Here is a 19427-nt window from a genome sequence, read left to right as displayed (position 1 = left end):
TCTTTATATATAAAAGCTCTGATCCTGACTGACTGATTTATTGATCAATTGAGAGCTGGAAAGCTTCATTATATCATAAAGCTGCTATAGGAAAGATCGTTCGGAAAGTTGGTTCTTGTATGCACAAGTTTTTGGTTTCTTAAGATGTTTTCACCAAACTCCGCATTTATAAATTTTACTATGTTCCCTATATATATATGCAAAATCTTATTCACATCGGAACACTGTATCATATCGCTACCATACGAACGGCCGATCGAAAATAGGTTCTTTATTCGTTTTACTTTGTGCCTCATAAATAGGCGAAATTCTACCAACATGGGACTACTAGCAGCTATATGATACTGCTATTGGAATAATCGGTCGAAAATTAAGTTGTGTGAAAATGTTTTTTGTCTTTCAAGTTATATTAACCAATAAAAGTTTTACTCTGCAAGGGTATTAAGTCTTCGGCATGCCGAAGATAGCATTTCTTTGTCGTTTGTTTTTATTTCACCCGCAAGTGTGGAAAATTGGTGAAAATGGTGAAACTGGTTTGTTTACCGACGGATCGGCTTTATACACACTTTAATAGTTATTTATCTATAGCTCGGATCAATTAACTCTGATTTTAAGTGGTTATACCTTCTCGGAGTCGATAAACTTGGGCTCTACTTTATTTACGCGGCGTATTCCTATTAAAACATAATTCAAAACTACGAGACAAGGCACAAAAAACAACATTTCACTGCTCCATCAGCATTTTAAGTATGCGCTCATTGTTCAGGAGGATCTTGTGGCGACTTTCGTCGACCAGCTCCTTGTACTCGCTAATGCTGGCCTCGATGGCAAGCATCTGCTGCTTCATGGGCTCCGTGGCGGATGCCGTGAGGCTGCGCTCCCGCTTCAGCTCCGCGGCAGCCTGTGTGTACGACTCCCGCCACATGCTCAGCTCCAGCTGCATGGCATCGATGTCTTCGGGTATAAAGTCGAGAAGTTTGCCCAGCGGATTCACGGACTTGGTCAGGGTCTGTATGATGTCGCGCAGATCGTTCATTTGACGCGCGGAGCTCTGCCGCGTGGTTGACGACTGAGTCTTCTGCTGGGACTCCTCCTTGCCTGCGTCGTTGCCCTGCTGTACGAGCTCCTTTTGGGTCTCCAGAATTTGCTGCACCAAACGACCCTGATTAGCCTCCGGATCCAGCGCCCCAGTGTCCGCCGTGCCCGTTTCGATGTCATGTGCATGTGCATCCTCGATGACTACCAGATTCTCGCCGTCATCATCGAAGTCCCCAAACGTCTCCAGCTTTACATTGATGCCGTTCATCTTGAGTTGATCGTTTGGCTGCAGCACGATTTCCACATTCCGTCGCCGCGGTGCGCCCGGACGTGCCGAGGCCGGCCGGGCGCTGGGCGGCCGCAACGAGGTGCGCGGACGTGTCGACTCCTTGGAGTTCTCGCGCGTGAAGGTGCCCTCGCGCTCCCGCTTGGGCTCGCTGATGTTGGCGTCCGCATCTGGCCGAGTCGAGGCTGAGGCTGTGCTCTGTTCCTCGTTGGGGCTCTTGGACGGATCCGGGGAGACCGCTTCGACTGCTGCCTGCCGCTGACTAGCGCTGGAGCGTCGACTTTTGCTGGAGGATTTGCGGCTTTCCGGCTCCGCGTGCTCAGCTGCAGCAGTACTTGGAGGCGGCTCCTTGGCGGGCTCCTTGGCCGGCTCCTTGACTGGCTCCTTGACCGGCTCCGGCGGCTCAGCCTTGGGCGACGACGCTGGGGAGGGCAGCTTGACAGCAGGTGCCGGCGACATGGACTTCTGTTCAGCCTCCGTTGAAGCTTGTTGCTTAATCTTCGTCGTGGGAGAGGGACTCTTTTGCTTGGAGCTCTGCTTGCTCGGCTTTGGCTTCGGCTTTGGCGCTTCCGGCGAGGCCTTCTGCCGGCGCTGCTGTGCTGCCGGCACCTTGTCAGTGGGCGTGGCATGTGCTGCCTGATCTGTGGCCTTGCGCAGCTTCTGCTCTTGCGGCGATATGCGCTTCTCTCTGCGCTGAGCGGGCTGCTCCTTGGCCGTTGGCGACGTTTGTTTGCCGCTGGCTTTTGGTTTGTCGCCGGCTTTGCTTGGCTTGGACTTCGGCAGCTCGGTCTGGTCGCTGGCCAGCACCTGCTGCACTGCATCACGCCAGTCCAGTTGCTGCTCCACGACGCTGGCCATCGCCTGCAGCAGTTCGTTGGTCAGCCTTGGCTCGTGCCCCGCCACAATTTTCGAGGTGCGCACTTTCAGCTCCCGCTTCGTGGTCAGTTCTGAAACGAATCTCCGGATTTAGATGGGGTATACCATAAAGTCTTAGCCGGGAACTCACTTGTGACATCAATCATCTTCTGCAGAAAGCGCGTCTTGTCATTGCTGTAAATAATTGGATAAGATTTCATGGATTAGGGATCGGCTCGTGGTCTTACCGATCGTTGATGTTCTCGAAGAGCTGCTCCTCCGGCGTGTAGAGACCCTCAAAGCAGCCCGTTTCCCTTATAAACTGCACAGAGAAAAGAAATGCTGAGTTACTTTTGAGGAATTCCAGAGCTAAGCCTTACCGCGCTAAAGATGTCCATCAGGTAGCGAAAGGGCGGCTTCCTGAGCAGCTTCTCTGTCAGCGGCGGCTTCTTTATGTACTTGCCCAGGCTCTGCTGCGTGGCCTTAATCACAGCTGCGTCCAGCTCCTGGTCGGACATGTTTGCCTCCTAAAATGTCTCTGAAATTTCGCCCAACAACCCGGCCAATTGTTTGGCCCAACTCGTTGCCAGGGGCAACCAGTTCCCCTAAAGAAACCAGCTCAAGCTGCGCATGCGTTAAATAGAATTCCAGAAGTTGGGAATCCGTAAAAGTCATCCGATCCAGAATTAAAGCTAAATTTGATCTAAGCAGATAATATACATAAAATAGATGGTAACATGGTACAAAATATGTCTAAAGTAATTAAACAAAAGGTTAAGGATTTTATTTCTTTTTTAAACACATTCTTACTTTATTTTGTTTATAAAATCTTCTCATAGAATTTGATTTGCATTTTAGTTGGCCTTGGGAAAGTTGACGGCTGAATTGTGTCGCGATTGCACAAACATTTGCAATATTATTGACAATAAACATTAAGAATACTATTGAAAGCTAACAAATAAATTATAATTAAGAGTTACAAGTTAGATTTAACAGTTATTTTGTAGCGGCCAATTAAATGTGCAAACAGAGCAGTCAGTTATGCATTTAAACTTGCAGAGACTAACGACTAAATGTGTGTTTGAATTAAGATTAATAATTCTCATAGCTAAACTAGGCATTTTTAAGTGTAATTAAAGCTAATCATACAAAAGAGGAAAGTATATATAAACATATTTTGGGGCTGGGGCTGGGGCCTTGCAAGCAAATTGGCGGCAATTACAAAGGGGCTGACAGTTTGGGACTAACAATAAGATCAAAAAAGAAAACAAACATTCGACAAACGCGTCGTCATCTAGTATATAGTACAGGTTTAAATAGCGCAGCGCTGCCTAACATATAAACATATCTATATATGTATGTATATATATATGCATATATAGGTATATATAGGTATATAGTATAAAGGTAGTGTACGTATCTATAATTTACATTTAGCGCAGCATTTCGTGTGCCGCAATTAAAAACAATTTATAAACTTAATTATCCCCCTCTTTAACTCTAGCTCCCGCTCGTCTCACAGCAATTAAATCTAGTTTCAAGCTCGGCTACAATTCAAAGAAATCATCCTGCTGCTTCTCCAGGCGCTTCAGCGAGTTTTGTACGCGACGCGTTTGCGTTGTGTTCAGAAGCTGCGCCGTGTCCGAGTTGCCGCTGCCCGTCGAGCTGTGCCTCTGATGATGCGGCGGACGATTGTTGTTGTTGTTGTTGTTCTTGTAGGAGTTATTCAGCTGCTGATTGCGGCGTTGCGAGAAGACATCGGTTGTGGGGCTGATGCAAATCTCCGCATCGCTCTGACTGTTCACCAGGCTGAGCAGAGAAAAAGAAAGGGACATGTTATTACCTATATATAGGAATATATTGGTAAAGCCGAGGCACTTACTCCTTGGAGCGTTCCACGTATTTGCGTGACTCGGATATTGTGTTGTCTATCTTGTTGAGAAAGTCGTTCATGCACTTGCGATTCTCCTCCTCGGGCGTCATTGCGGCCACAGAGTCCAGGGATTTGCTCTGCTTGCTGCTGCACGCGCTGTGATTGTGCATCAGCGCCGGATCCTCGTCGCTGGCCTGGACCAGCAGCTCGCCGGCAATCGAATAGGGACGCGGTGTGCCATGCAGCTGGCCGGAACGTGTGCTCGACGAGCTCGACGAGATGTTTGTATTGCAACTGTTGCTGCTGCCGCCGCTGTTGTAGCTCAAATTGTTGGCATTGTTCAGCGTCTCCCGCTGCACATTCGCATCCGGCGTGGTCGGCGGCGAGGCCAGCACATCGGCCAGCTGGTCAGCCCCATTTGCCTGCAAATAGTATGGCGACGTCTTCTCTACGGGCACCAGCAAAAACTGACGCAGAAACAAACTGTCCGAGGCAAACAGACGGTTCGCGCGCCTTATTTGCTCCGTCTGAAATGTGTAGGTAAAAGAGGACATATTTATATTAATATAATAAATATATATAAGCTTAACAACTACAGTCGAAACTCGACTTGAAGACATTTGCGGACAACTAACTCTCTTCCCTTTCGATATGGTCCACTAATTCGTTTGTCCATAAACCAATCTCTGAGTCTTAAAGCTTTCATAATGAAACACTTTTCGTCGGAACAGCTCGGATCGGAGGACTATATCAAATGGCTGCCATAGGAACTATCGGTCGAAACTTAAATTTTTGCATAAGCAACATATTTGTTCTTCAAGATATTTTTACCTGTAGTACCTATCTATCATCGTCGGATATTTTATTTAATAATATCTTTACCAAATCTTATTTAAGTGAGAACGCGAAATAATATATTATGTTTTTTCCAGATATCTGTTTAAGGAACCGCTGTTCGCTTAAGCGTGTGTTCACTGTACAAATAATACTAATCTATATATTAAAAATAAAATCTTAAAAAGATGACAGTAAGCGACTTTTTATGGGAAATTCCTAAGAAATATGCTTGCATTCCCGATATCTTTGGAACGATCGCTCAAGCGTGCGTTCACTGTACATGCAGTTGAATGAGTGACAGCCAATAGACTAACTAATTGATGGCTGGCTGCGTTGACACAGCCCGTGTTTGAGTCATGATGATAAATTGGGCCAACAACAAGGTAAATGAACCAAACGAAACAACTAATACTAAGAATCCCAACAACTTATCTGTGTGGAAGCTGATTAAATGTTGACAAAAAAAAAACTTAAATATTAGCCTAGATTCTGGTCGCACTCGTGACTGGTGAACTGTACATAAATCATATGCAGCAAACTGTCGGAACATTTGGCTGCAGCATTTCTCCACTTTGCGCGATAACACAGCTGATAAGCACACACACACACACACCCCCCCCCCTCCACCTTCCCATTCTCCGACCACTTCGCCCATGTCTAAATTGTGATGCTATCTTATTTGCCCAAAATTAGTGTCAAGCGTGGCTCGCAGCTCATAAACAATGAAATGTATACGAAAAGGATTTCACGCTATTAAATCGATTGAAAGTTGAAAGTTGGCTGACATTTGGAATATGAAAGAATTTGCGTGCCACACGACAGCTAAAAAGAAGCCATTGCAAGTTGAAGGCGGAGGGCCACCCAACACTCTGTGGGGCGGAGGGGATTTCCAGTGAACATGGCTCAAATCGATTGAGCATACTTTGCAGTGTGGCCAATTCAGCTATTTTCTAGCTACTTTAGACTATTTGAAGCTCAAATTAGGCATACTTTGCAGTTCAGCTATTTTCTAGCTACTTTTGGATATTTTTAGCTGAAATCGATTAAGCATACTTCTACTACATTTAGCTATTTTTTTGTGTGTGCTAATTTTAGCTTTTTCTTAACTTAAATCCAATAAGCATACTTATACTACGTTCAGCTATTTTCTAGCTAATTTTAGCTCAAATCGATTGACCATACATTGCAGTGTTGCCCGTTCAGCTGTTTTATAGCGGATTTTGACTGATTTAGCTATTTCTTGGCATCCCCTCTGCTCACATCGCTAATTCACCCATTTTTACCGTTGGATTTGGCTAAATTTTGGTGCGACAGCTGGCAGCACTGATAACTAGCCGACAAACTGTTTATTATTACTAGCACATACCGTGGCGCCATATTTGAGTGAAATTCCTTGCAGTGTATCCGTTTTTTCCACCGTGTGTCGTATGAGAATTTCATTGTTTCTCAGATTGTTGCAGCAGGTGCTGCCATACTTCTTGAGGGTGCGTGAGGAGTCGCGTATCGATTGCTTTTCGTTGAACATGAATTCGGTGTCATCCATATCAGGCACGATCTCTTGAAACTGCAATTGGATCGAACAAGTGAAAGGAGAAAGTGTTAATTATGTTTCCGTAACTGTGTTTGCATGTTATTTGTTTTTTCTTTGGGTTTTGTTTTTGCCAACAACAGCTGTGATGTCATTGTTGTAGCGTAACAAACATTTGTGTGTGCGTGTGTGTGTGTGTGTGTGTGTGTGTCTATACTTGTATGGTATACCTATAAATATAAATAGCGCACAGGCAATTTCAGTGATTTCTTTATTAGACAGAATCCCCTGCCCCCCTGCACTCACACGAACTCCCCAGCAGCAGGTAACTACAGCCAAGCGCAACCGAAAGTTAAAACAAAAGCAATGCAGTTGCAACGGTTATGCCAATATAAAGGCACATTTTACTTTAAAAAAAAAATGCATTATTTTAAATTGTATGCACGCAAGTATTTAATTTCACTGCTGTTTTGCTAATTAATTTTTTTTGTAATATTTTTTCGCTAACGTTGATTTACAGTTGCGTTTACTACGTGTTTACAAGTTGTTGTGTTGTGCTGTGATGTGCCAGTGTGACCGTAGCGCTCGATTGACTTAATGCCAAATATACCAAGGTAGGCAATACACGCTAGAGATGGGCACTTGTTGAAATTGTCGACTCGAGCACAATAAACCGTTTTCTTTCTAAGCCACTCAAAGTGCTGGATCGTCGTGTCACGCCCACTAATTGATGCCCCGCTTAAAAGTTATCGATTGCTGCGATGCACAGAGTTGCAACTGTAATTGTTGAGCGCGTGTTTTGTTTGTTGCCTTTTGTTTCGAGCGCATGCTAATTTGCGATTGTTTTTTATTGCTTACGAGGGCGAATAATAATTTTTTCACGTGATAGCCAACAACGTAAACGCCTTTCAATGTATTGCATATTGTTGTTGTTGTTAGGCTTAAACCTGTTTGGACAAAGCAGCAGCTCGCTGTCGACCCACTCTCAACAAAGACAAACAACAAGCCAAACGGCGGCGGCCAGCTGCTGCATAGTATATTTAAAATTATTAAATCGAATTGCCGGCATGACTTTTAATTAACATGTGACTTTATTTATTAATGATATCTCAGTATTTTATTTGTAATATTAATGCATTATTGCCAGCGTACTACAACGTGGCTAAATGCAATTACTTCCTTGGCTGCCACTTCAAGACACACTCACATGTGTGTGTGTGTGTGTGTATTTGCATTGACAGCTGCTGCTGCTGTTAAGGTCAACAACAACTTGTCGCAGTCAAAGTGTTTTCTGCAATAGCAGTATGTTACCATTTGCATGCAGCAGAGAGAAAGAGAAAGGGAGAGAGCACTGTTTTCGAATGTACGGTAAATATTAGCTGATATAACGCAACTGATAAGCGCACCGAATCCTCCAACTATCAGACGACAGACAATTTAACAGTTTCAGCCCAATTTCCCATTGATCTATTTGAAATAATATAAAACAAAAAAAAAAAACAAAATAACGGTCATTGACATGCATAAATCGCAGAGGCTAGTCACGCGCCGGGTTTCCCTCAATTGAATTTCGCTATACTTATGCATTATACGTTTGTTTATGTGTACAGACAGATATATATATATATATATATATATATATATATATATATATATATATATATATATATATATGTATATAAACATATCAACATCAGCTGTGAAAGCACTTGAAATTGTCCATGCTGCGCGCAACTGATCGTTTGATGAGCACTCATAAAAGAAACAAACAAAAGAAGGAGTATATGCTTAACTGCCCAACCAGAGATACCCTGAAGCAAGAATGTGTACTTCTAAGCAAACATATAACTGTATGTCTCTAATAAGACGCTGCTTATCGATTGCCGAAAAGCAGGGGAAATTTATCGATAGTTGTATTATCAAAAGCTTCTGATTGGGAAATTATAATACCGCTTTTTGCATATGCATAAAACCATTATTCCCGGTTCGACTCATATTCAATGGGTATTTTAGAAGATGACTTTTCAGTGCTTGGTAAGGAAATTATAGTAATGCTTTTCGCATATACACATACATAAAACCATTATTCCCGGTTCGACTCACATTCAATGGGTATTTTAGAAGGGGACTTTTCAGCCGGCGCAAAAGACGGGTCAATTGCCATGTGATAATTATTTATTGTTTAATTGTTTATGTCTATCAAAAGACAAACGTGTGATTTTGCACAGATTTCGATTGAAAAGTCGCTAAATGGAAATCACAGACAGTCCAAAATTTCACATGTGACTCACTAATTTTCTGTTGTTGTTTGGTCTCCGGGGTTGGGAACTACGCCGGATGGTTAACCAAAGAACTTCGCACAGAGCACGGGAAGGTCACGTGGAGTTAATTGGAAATCTCGAGAGGCCAAAATTAAAGGTTGCCAAACGAATCGTACGGCGTTTCAAACAGAAAACACACATAAATAATTATTCGTATGGCAAAAGCCATAAATTTAATGATATCGCTTGCAATCTATTTCAATTTGTTGCTTATGGGCTTTTTTTTATGTTTTTTGTCGTTGTGTGCATGTAAGTATGTCAAAATTTATGGATCTGTGCAAGGCGCACAAAAATTATAGTCGAAGGCTGAATTTAAGTAACAGTTACTTTATGGCAGCGCAACTGTAGTGCGCCGCACTATCTTTAGTATTAATTAAAATCAACAAAATGGGAAATTGGCAAATTGATAAACAGCAGCAACAAAAAAAACCACAACCACAAATCTGAGCCACATCGTACGTGACACAAATATAAGAAGCTAACACATATCAATTTAGATATTATTATTATGCATGACAACTATGGAATGGGCGGCTTTATTAACGTGAGCTACATATGTATGTGGACGTATTCATAGAACGATCTAGAGCAGAGTTGGGCGCGTGTTTTCTTTTGTTTTCGTGACACGACGTGTGCGTAGAACGATAGTGACACGAACACGACGTGCTCATACTAAAAATAATATATTGGACGTGTTCATAGAACTATCTAAACTATCATAAACTATCTAAAGCATAGCTGCTGGGCGCGTGTTTCGCGTTGTTTCGTGACACGAACACGACGTGTTCGTGCTAAAAATGAGAATATCAGACGTGTGCATAGAACGAGTTAAGGCAAAGTTAGGCGCGTGTTTTGTTGTCTTTCGTGACACGAACACGACGAGTTGGGCGCGTGTTTTGTTTTGCTTTCGTGACACGAACTCAACGCGATGTGCTAGTGCTAAAAAAGAAAATATTAGACGTGTGCGTGCTAATAATAAGACAAGAGCAATATAAATAAGCAGAAAATTAAGAACATATAAAATTGTATAGATTTTTGTAAAATAATAATAGAAAATCAAATGAAATTCTTTATTTACTTCAAGCTAAACACCTAGAAATATGTATAAAGATTTATATATAAAGAAATAGTATAAGGAAACAAATAAAGAAATAAAGTATTTTACTCTTTTGCAAAAAGTTATGTGTCGTTTAAGTGACATTACGGAGCGTGCGTGCGTGCGTGCGTGCGGTTCGTGTTCGTGTTGTGCTTTAAGACAACATCGGGCATTTAAAACGTTTTCTGGGTAACATGTTTAATTAACTGATAATAACTACTAGATACGAGTGCCACAAAGATTGTCAAGAATTACTCAGTTAAAAATGAGCTTGTACTTTAGCCATTGACACTCCCTCCTTGGGCTCTTATGATACCTGAAATACTATAGTAAACATCGAGTTCATATGCTCCATCATGTTTGTTATCATAGCGGGGACTTTTAGCATATCGCTTTGTGACATTCTAAATACGTATCCGGGCTCAACCTGTTGCGCTCTATCAATTGTATAGCCCGAGTTGCACTTGAAAATGCAAAAGCCCGATACCGAAAGTCAAGTGCCAGAATCTTAAGTGGCATTAAGTTTATTTATATGTCTACACATATATTTTCTGATAAATTAAATGGATGGGTTCTCACTGAATAGTTGCTTGTAAAAAGGTAAATACTTCTAGCTTCTGTGTGTGCGTTTGTTTATTTATTAAGCTGTTTAACTTTCTGTTTGTTCAATTGAAGGGCAACGTCATCGCCTCCTCCAGTTAACCAGCAGATATAGTATGCTACTACGTAGTAGTATCCGTTACTGGACATCGGCTACGTGCAATATAATCATCAACGTGACTTTCTATGAGATTTTACAAAGTGCCTTTCGACAAATACATTGCGCAAATGCCATTTTAACGGCCCGTTAAATATCAAAGTGAAGGGTGTTTCGAGAAGAATACAATTAAATAATATAATATGCATAGTATTTATCAGTTTTTGTGGTTTTGCGCAACGTGCGTACAGTGAAATCAACGATAACGAACTCGCCCAAGTGTGTCCAAAATCACCCTAATATCATTAATCAATTATCAATTTATATCCTGAACCCATTCAAATGGGTAAAAGAGTATAATAAATTTGTGCAAATGTATGTTATAAGAGCTAGAGTCACCAAACTTGATAAGTACCTTCTAGAATAGTATATTTATCAACTCCTCGCTGCCAACTCATGGCTATGAATCAAGTAAATGAACCATTTTGTATTGCCCACCAACACAATTTTAATGCAATTGACTTTTTGAGAATATACAAATGTTCTTTAGCACAATAAGATCTACTGTTGCAAATTTCATCAAGATCTGTGAAGACACACAGAAGTTATTAAGGATAATGTGTGCGTGTTTGCTGCAGCTAGCGCAAATTTTATGAATTTCTGTATTAAAATATTATTTTTATTACCAGTAAGTAGGTGTTGGTAGAAGACGGTGCACATTGAATATGAATTTTATTTCTACAATTTGTTGAACATATTCTAAGCATCGAAAATCGCACTGTCCGCTCATTAGAGCGCTCACTGTATGTGTCAATATGTGGTTAAACCGCTTGCTTAGCAGCTTTTTATATACTCATAAATACTCATATTTCTACAGATATTCAGGCTGCGTTTTGAATATTCAAATCAATTAAATGCTTACGTTAATGATAATATATACCGTTAGCTTCTGATATCTATGTAGTTATATCAATCACAATCAATCAGTTGGAGTACTTGATTGATTGTTGAGGGAATTTAATTTATTTTTGCCAGATCAGATCGTTGGAATGCTTATTATTTTGATTTATTCAACTGCTGTTGATATTATATTCCATATTATTGTCTTATTCATTTTTATTTTATTTTTTTATAATAAACTTTGGCTGGTCGAATTAGCCCAGAGATAAGATTGTGAGTGGGGCGACACAAGTGCAAGGCCAGCAGCTTATTTATAGCCAATATTTGTGAGTATTTATTGATGGCTTACAATGTGATTGATCCCGTCTAGAAGCAATCGCTTAACAAAGGAAAATTCTTGAATGCCTCGAACAAAGGGCCACAATTCCTATTGATATCGCAAAGTTTGTCGCTTGAAATGAAAGAAAAACACGTTTATGGCATTGATACTACATACTTAGTATTGGGGCTTGTCATTGAGTAAATATATGATAACTGCCTGGAAATATTTAGATGATTGTTTCATTTTGTTTAATCATAACTTTTGCCGAGTCACGCCTACTTTTAAGCATATATTTCAAATGTAAGTCTTTCAGAAACCAGTTCAACGGCGTTCTTAAGAAAACCCGAAAAATAGCAAGTTGGTTAATAACAACTACGTCAAGCTTAAAGCCCAGCAAAAACCGGCTAAAACCGAATTGCAGCAGGAAACAAGCTGATGGATCAGCTCGAGAGTCCGATCTTGAACAAGCCTTACGAAAATGTTCAATTTTAACCGAGTTCTGACTCAGCCCGAGAGATACTCTATGCTAATTAACTGAAAGGGGCCTCGAGAAGGGACCCCAAATCCAGGTCAGCCCGCATATCGTTGGGGTTTATTGAAATACCGAGGCTATGCATAATATGTCATTATGCGAGCAGAGATAAAACGAGCTGGCATTTTCAGTTGCCCCCGTTGCGAGCGTTAGTTGAAGGGCGGACGCAATGGATTATGCCGTGTAAAGTACAGTAAAAGCTCTCTTGAGCGGACACATAAATCTCTATATATAAAACAGTTTGTCTGTCGACTGACTGACTGATTGATTGATTGATCTATATATAAAACTGTTTGTCTGTTGACGACTGACTGACTGGAAGACTGAATGACTGACTAATTGACTGACTGATTGACTGATTGACTGACTGACTGGCGGACTGAATGACTGACTTATTGACTGACTGATTGACTGACTGACTGACTGATTGACTGACTGGCAGACTGAATGACTGACTTATTGACTGACTGGCAGACTTATTGACTGACTGATTGACTGACTGATTGACTGACTGATTGACTGACTGACTGACTGGCAGACTGAATGACTGACTTATTGACTGACTGGCTTATTGACTGACTAATTGACTGACTGACTGACTGACTGACCTTTTGACTGACTGACTGGCAGACTGAATGACTGACTTATTGACTGACTGGCTTATTGACTGACTAATTGACTGACTGACTGACTGACTGATTGACTGACTATCTAACTGATATATCGACTGATTGACTGACTGATTTTGTTCGATGCACTTAAAACATAATTATTTATTTATTTAATAAGAAGTGGGGATAAAGATTGGTAGATTTCATTTTCCATGGGCGTGTACTTAGTGGAAAGGCAATATCTAAAGTGTTTAGCACAATCAACGATCAATTCCGGGCAGTAACCGCTAGTTTATAAATAAATATATTTATTTGAACGAAATTTCTCAAATGAATGATTTTCTTATACTTTTCGTTAATAGAGTTTTTACTGTATATTTGCCAAAAGCAAATGGCGGCAACTGAATAGTGAAAAACCGGCCCATGGCTTGTTCTTAAGCTGGCACTTGGGCTTGGACTTGGGACCTGGGCTTAGGTTTGGGCATTGAACCCGTCGCGAAGAAGATGGCACGCCCAAGGCTAAGGATATTTTTAGCACGCGCGTTTTTTTTATCAGAATGCGAAAACCAACAAAGAGCATAAAATTGCAGTTTCGAGTTTTTATGTGTATTTTGTGCTTTGGCCTAATTAGCAATAACTGGCAACAACTAGCAAAGGCAGGCACGAAATTTTGCAAGTGAATGCAAACGACTGCGCAATACTCTGTTCGAAATGAAATGTCTGAAAACCGAGTGTGCTCTCGCCTATATATACTCTATCATGAGAAGGGCAAAGGAAATGACAACAAACTTGATTTAAGTTCAAATGTTCTCAGTTTAAGTTCGTTTTCTTGGACGGCAATGATACGGATTTTGTGAATACTCTTTTTTCTTTCTGCTCTCAGCTAGATGTCGCGACAAAGCCAATATACCCGCTTTAGACGCCGCACTAACAGAGTATAATGAGCACGGGCAGCGCAAATACATAAATGCATTTGGCTTTATTCACTCGTGCACTCATTTGCAATTCAGACGGAGTCGCACAAGTTGGCCGCATTGCTGGCTGACTGGCTGACTGACTCTCTGCTTTAGGCCAGATGTGCGACGACGTTGGCAACTGGCGGCTTACTCATCGCCTGGTTCGTTGGCCACGATCCGCACTAACAGCCGGCACACAGTCACAGAAAGCCAGCGCCAAAGCCAAGCTGCACACATTGGTGGCATTTGTACAGAGAGCAATAAAAGTGCTCAACTAGAAGATACCCATTATTCGAGCCTGGTTTGATTGAGTAGAAGTATGACTTTACTTTGAGATAGGTTTAAAAAACATAAGCTGAAAATCGATATGTATCGATATTTCTGCGCACAAAAACAAAGAAAACTGCTCAACTAGAAGATACTCATTACTCGAGCCTGGACTAGCTAGTGAAACGTGCATTCGTAATATATCTTTAATTGAGTAGAAAAATGATTTTACACAGAAAATTGTTCGTCAGCTTTGAGTTATGCTTAAAAAATGTAAGCTGAAAATCGATATTTATCGATTTCGTGTAAAAAGAATTAAATGTGATCAATTGGGAGATACCCATAACTCAAGGCTGAGGGTTAATCGAGTAAGAATATGATTTTACACATGAAATTAATTGTCATCTTTGAAATAGGCTTACAAATTATATAAGCTGTATATCGATATTTATCGATTTTGGGTAAGCAGTTGCCCAGACCGACTCGGCTGTGAATGTTACTCAAATATATGTATTCTTATCAGAGAGAAGCGCTTCCTATCACCCATCTACGAGGCGAATCATTTCAATTCCTTCTTCTTAATCTAAGTTATATACTTGTAATAATTTGTATACCTTCTTGGTAGAGATCACAAGCTACTGGTCGAACGCAAAATGAAATGAATTGAATTGAATCTGGCTCTTAACTAAATTTGGACAACTGCAATGTGCCCATGTTCAAGCATGTCGAAGGATTACAGGGTATTTTAGACAAGCAAGTATAAAAGATATATAAAAAAAAGCTCCATTCAAAGTGGTTTTTCTTGGGTAATGCGAGACCATTTCGACACGATCGTGTTTCATGAGAATTATTTATTATTTTCTGCTGCGGCTGCTTTGGCCCCAGGTTGCTTAAAATTTGTTAAATGCGGTTAAGCACCTCGGACAGTTGTTGCAGTGTGTGTGTGTGAATAGATCTGACTCTGACTTTGTCTGCCTGATTGTTGCCACACACACACACACACACATGCATACATTCTTTTTCTGCTCTTTTGGCTTTAAGCCACCGAACCAAGAGCTAACGACCTGCGAGCTGGGCATGACTTCATACTATTGCTTATGTGTACGAAATATATACGAATTATATACGAATTATATACGAATTATATACATATATATACATATATACACACATATACACACATATACATATATGTATGTTTGCAGCTAAAAGCATTGCAAATGTTGAATTTGCTCTGAATCCGTGTTCGAGCCATGTTCGTTGATTCATTCACCTGCGTCTATTTCAGTTAGCCAATTAATTTGGGTTTTTGATACCCTATAACTTTGTCACGAAATGTGTTACGCACAACAGGAGACATCGCCGACGCCATAAAGTATATATATATCCTTGATCTGTATTAATTTGAATCAAGATATTTGAATCATACTTCGCTATGAGCTAAGCATTATGATACGGAAGCTGACTGCAAGGGTATTAAATCTTCGGCGTTTCTTTCTCGTTTTTTACTTCGAACACCTTGACTTGCACTTCTCACACTTGATGACATTTTGGCCTAGGCTAAACCAGAACATTAGCTCCAAGTCGGATACCCTGTAAACATTGAGAGTGGCCTCAAGAGGGGTCGCTTGTTCCTGTGCGAATGTGTGTTACAGTCAGAGGCAAACACTTGTCAAAATTCTTGTAGTTCACGATCCCAACCCAACTCAGCCTTAAGGTTGCCCACATACATGTATGATGCCTTGTGTCATATATGTATGTATGTATATGATATATTTATGTGTATTATATAGAATAATCTTCAATCATTGCCTTTGTTATTTGTTTTCTACTTACTTGCGAATGCAATTTCCAGTCCTTGTAGGCCTTTACAATGTAATCCATTTCCGTGTTTTCTTTTGTTGTTGTTGTTGTTGTTGTTGATTTTGGGCCTTATGAAAGATCTGCGTGAAGGAAAACGTTAAGTATTCTAAGTATGTGTACAATAAATATTTCACTTCACTCTCACTTATCGCCGGTCGGTCGTGTGTTTTTTTTATTGGAAATTGTTGTTGATTTATATATCGACCATAAATCAATGGGTTATATATATATTTTTTTATAGTTTTGGTCACGATCTTTTACGCTTTTATGATCAGCTGATGATATTCTTGTTATTGTTTTTATTTTTCCAATTAGTCTCAGTTTATTTCATCCTTTCAATTAAATCTTATGCTTGAAAATAACTCATTATAAGTACAGTGAAAGCTCTGCTAACGAACTTGTTCTAGACGGACTTCTTTTGACTCAATGGCATACAATTTTAATAAAAGAGTCTTTTGGAGCGACAAATTTATTCAAAAATATTAAATATACTTTCTTTCTTTTTTTTTTTTTGATCAAATATGAAACACTTTTTAGATATTCATCTATTTTCAATTATGTTTGTTTTTTCTTTTGTTTGACCTGGCATCTCATTAAGAGACCTTTCTCTGTAGTTCTCATTTATTGCTACTGCGAATTTTTGCTCTCAATTTCTGCAGGCTTAGGTTTTTGGCTGTTGCAGTTATGTGTATGTGTGTATGGGTGACTAACTGTAACCGTAACTGTATATGCGTGTGTGTGTGTGTGTGTGTGTGCACTCATATTATGTTAACCAAGGCCAAAGATGGAACAAAAAAACCCAAAGAAATCGTTTTGTCTTTGCACTTGTGCAAATCTCCAGTGTGTGGCATTTCAAGCGTGTGTATGTGTGTGCGGATGTAGGTGTAATGTGTGTGTGTGTGTGTGTGTGTGCGTGTGTGTGCGTGTGTGTGAGTGAGTGAATTTGTTTTCCGTCTGCGACAACGTCAAGCGACAACAACGCGTGTACCTCATTTCGTGATCTTTTGCAGTTGACGTTGTGTTTTTATCTACAAAAATTATATATTTATTTATTATTATTTTAATTTTTTGTTGTTGCCGCTGCTGTTAAGATTTGTTTGCGAGACAACGAGCCGCTTGTTTGTCGCTTATGCAGCGCACAATGGAAATGTATACAACAAATACGTACACACGTATGTATGCATGTGTCTCAATGCACATACATAATGGGCTTGCTATTGTGTGTGTGTGTATGTGAGTGTGGGCGTAATGTATAATTATGAATTGTACGTTTGTTTTTGTTGCAGATGCTGCTGCGTCGCTTGGCAACAACTGAAGTTTCAACTGAAACGGTTTATGCGCGCTTTGCCTGTACGTATGTATGTATGTATGTGTTTTTTTACTTATGTAGTTGTATTTAAATGGCAACCTCTTTCTTTTTTTTTGGGCAGTCACTGGCACTCACAAATAAAACTGGCAGCAGGGACGGCGACGACGACGGCGGCGACAACGCGAGCGGTGCTGGGGGGCGTGAGGTAGCTCAGATTTTCGCAGCGCGCACACACGACTAATACTAAACACTAATACTAACAACAACAACACACAGCCTGGCAGTGGGCAGCCAACCAGCTTCAAGTAACGCTCGATAACAACTGACTGACTGAACTCCAGCCCAGTCAGCTCCAACTGATGCGGCGACGGCGACAGCGACAGCAACAGCGACGATCGGCGTCAAAGCTTGTGAGCACGAACAAACGAAACCTAAACGCGCTCTCACGCGCGTACGTTCCGCCGCTCCCACGCCTTGGTGCTCTTTCACTCATTTGGACTGGGCTGCTGCCTGGAACGGGCGGCCGAGACAGAGAGCGGCAGAGAAAGAGAGCAGCATTGCCTGCAATTCAAGAATTGGGCTACGTTATGCAGACATGCATACACATGTGTATTCAATTTGTTTATTTGTGTTCTCTTCGACGCCTACGCTCTCGAAATATGACCAATACACATCCAAACATACATATGTAGGTACATCTATGTACGTATCACAGATTTCGTTTAAGTGATAAGTATTTGTTTTTGTTGTTATCATGTAATCGAAGAGAAATTCACTTGTCGCTGACACTTTCTGAGAATAAGTATGAGTGGGGATTAACACTCAAGCAACAGGTCGTGGCTTCAGGCAAAAGAAATACATATGTTGCCTGCCCTTCCTCCAGTTGCTGCGTCGTCTGGCAACGCCAGCTCCGTCATAGTGTCGATTAATTAGCATGCCGGCAACTCCTTAAGCTTATATACATATGAATACACTGAGAATAAATAGACAACATTTGTTCGCAATAGACAAACTATTCTAGTTAAAAATATGTATTTTTACAAAATTTAAAATCAAATTTGAAATTGCGAATGATTAAAAATATATTAATGAATGAAATTCCAGATAATTATAGCCTCTTTCTCTGAGTGTACCCAGGCAATTGTCTATTTACATATGCATATTTAAGAAAAGCGTCAATGAATATATGCATTTGTAAACAAAGAGTTGTGTCTGTGTGGGGTTTTTTTCTTTCTTCTTATTTATGTGAGTATGTAAGTGGAAATGGGGAATTTTGTTTACCTAGACTAGAAATACTCATCATTGTTGTTACTGATATGTTGCTCTTTGATCATGAACATGTCGTTTTTATTCTTTTTTCTTTTTTGTTATCGAAGATAAGCACCAACAGCTGTCATACAAGGCAATCCGTGTTAGTTTGAGAACGAACAGAATCAACAATATCGATAACGACTATCTGTTAAACTAACCTACTAACGGTAATGGCGGTGTGTGCAAAATGCGTCAGCTACCAATAACTTTTGCTAAATATATAATTATAGATATATCTAGCTGTTGCCAGGTGCTGATATCGCAAAATTCTCTAGATTCCAGATGGTAAAATACCGTTACTGGAGAATTGCATGATTCAAATTCTGAGCAAATAAAAGTGAAACTGTCATCTAGTCGGAAAGTTCGGAGATTATCGTATCTGTGCGACGTCATTATTTTGCTATTGAATATTTGTATTATGAATAAAATATAAATCGTGTTAATTGTGAAAACACGTACGACTTGTCGCCGAACAAATGCGCTTTTGTGTGAATTTTGCGCATCTGCGTTTGTCGAGTGTGTGAGGAACTCATATTTATGGTTAATATATAGTCTGGACAATAAATGTTGGCACAACGGGCGAGAAATGGGCCCAGCCACAATTATGGCTCAATTATTGAATTGCAACTAATTTGATAGACACACACGACGACGCCCTGACGTTGCACAGTGTATTTTGAAAATTTGATTTTGTTTATGATCGGGCTCTAATGTAAAATGTGTGACAGCTGTGAAAAAACAAACTGGTTATCATCCAAACAATTAGCCGGCCACAAAGTCAAGGCTAAAACATTTTAAGACTTGGCCAACATGTAATCGAAACTG

The 19427-nt window shown here is 40.4% G+C and overlaps 2 protein-coding genes across 4 annotated transcripts; both read right to left on the bottom strand.

Moving 5' to 3' along the window:
* Window positions 1-32: 32 nt before the first annotated feature.
* On the bottom strand, window positions 33-2906 carry LOC115759441 (TRAF3-interacting protein 1). Its single transcript, XM_030700362.1, has 4 exons — window positions 2560-2906; window positions 2428-2501; window positions 2331-2374; window positions 33-2271 (listed from the first exon to the last, which is right to left on the bottom strand). The coding sequence occupies exons 1-4, from the start codon at window positions 2695-2697 to the stop codon at window positions 725-727; spliced, it is 1803 nt and encodes a 600-aa protein (XP_030556222.1). The 5' UTR covers window positions 2698-2906; the 3' UTR covers window positions 33-724.
* A 67-nt stretch (window positions 2907-2973) lies between these two features.
* On the bottom strand, window positions 2974-17692 carry LOC115759483 (probable serine/threonine-protein kinase DDB_G0282963). Of its 3 annotated transcripts, XM_030700417.1 has the most exons (5): window positions 17427-17692; window positions 15956-16062; window positions 6256-6453; window positions 4062-4579; window positions 2974-3988 (listed from the first exon to the last, which is right to left on the bottom strand). In XM_030700417.1, exons 2-5 carry the CDS (start codon window positions 16001-16003, stop codon window positions 3727-3729), a joined length of 1026 nt encoding a protein of 341 aa, XP_030556277.1. In that variant the 5' UTR covers window positions 16004-16062; window positions 17427-17692; the 3' UTR covers window positions 2974-3726. The 3 variants fall into 3 exon arrangements, with proteins under 3 accessions (XP_030556277.1, XP_030556278.1, XP_030556279.1); XM_030700418.1 differs by lacking the exons at window positions 15956-16062; window positions 17427-17692 and adding an exon at window positions 6724-6974; XM_030700419.1 differs by lacking the exons at window positions 15956-16062; window positions 17427-17692 and adding an exon at window positions 6648-6729.
* Window positions 17693-19427: the final 1735 nt, after the last annotated feature.

Source organism: Drosophila novamexicana, unplaced genomic scaffold (genome assembly GCF_003285875.2).
Source record: "Drosophila novamexicana strain 15010-1031.04,08,12 unplaced genomic scaffold, DnovRS2.1 tig00000308-arrow-arrow-pilon, whole genome shotgun sequence".
Taxonomy (NCBI): domain Eukaryota; kingdom Metazoa; phylum Arthropoda; class Insecta; order Diptera; family Drosophilidae; genus Drosophila; species Drosophila novamexicana.
The sequence above is the reverse complement of the archived record's forward strand: the minus strand, read 5'-3'. Positions and strand labels throughout refer to the sequence as shown.

Coding starts and splice junctions, on each gene's coding strand:
- LOC115759441 (XM_030700362.1), bottom strand. CDS start 2,697: ATGTCCGACCAGGAGCTGGACGCAGCTGTGATTAAGGCCACGCAGCAG. Junction 2,502..2,559: donor TGATGGACATCTTTAGCGCG/GTAAGGCTTAGC, acceptor TTCTCTGTGCAG/TTTATAAGGGAAACGGGCTG. Junction 2,375..2,427: donor TTCGAGAACATCAACGATCG/GTAAGACCACGA, acceptor AATTATTTACAG/CAATGACAAGACGCGCTTTC.
- LOC115759483 (XM_030700417.1), bottom strand. CDS start 16,003: ATGGATTACATTGTAAAGGCCTACAAGGACTGGAAATTGCATTCGCAA. Junction 4,580..6,255: donor CACTCAAATATGGCGCCACG/GTATGTGCTAGT, acceptor TACACATTTCAG/ACGGAGCAAATAAGGCGCGC. Junction 3,989..4,061: donor TACGTGGAACGCTCCAAGGA/GTAAGTGCCTCG, acceptor TTCTCTGCTCAG/CCTGGTGAACAGTCAGAGCG.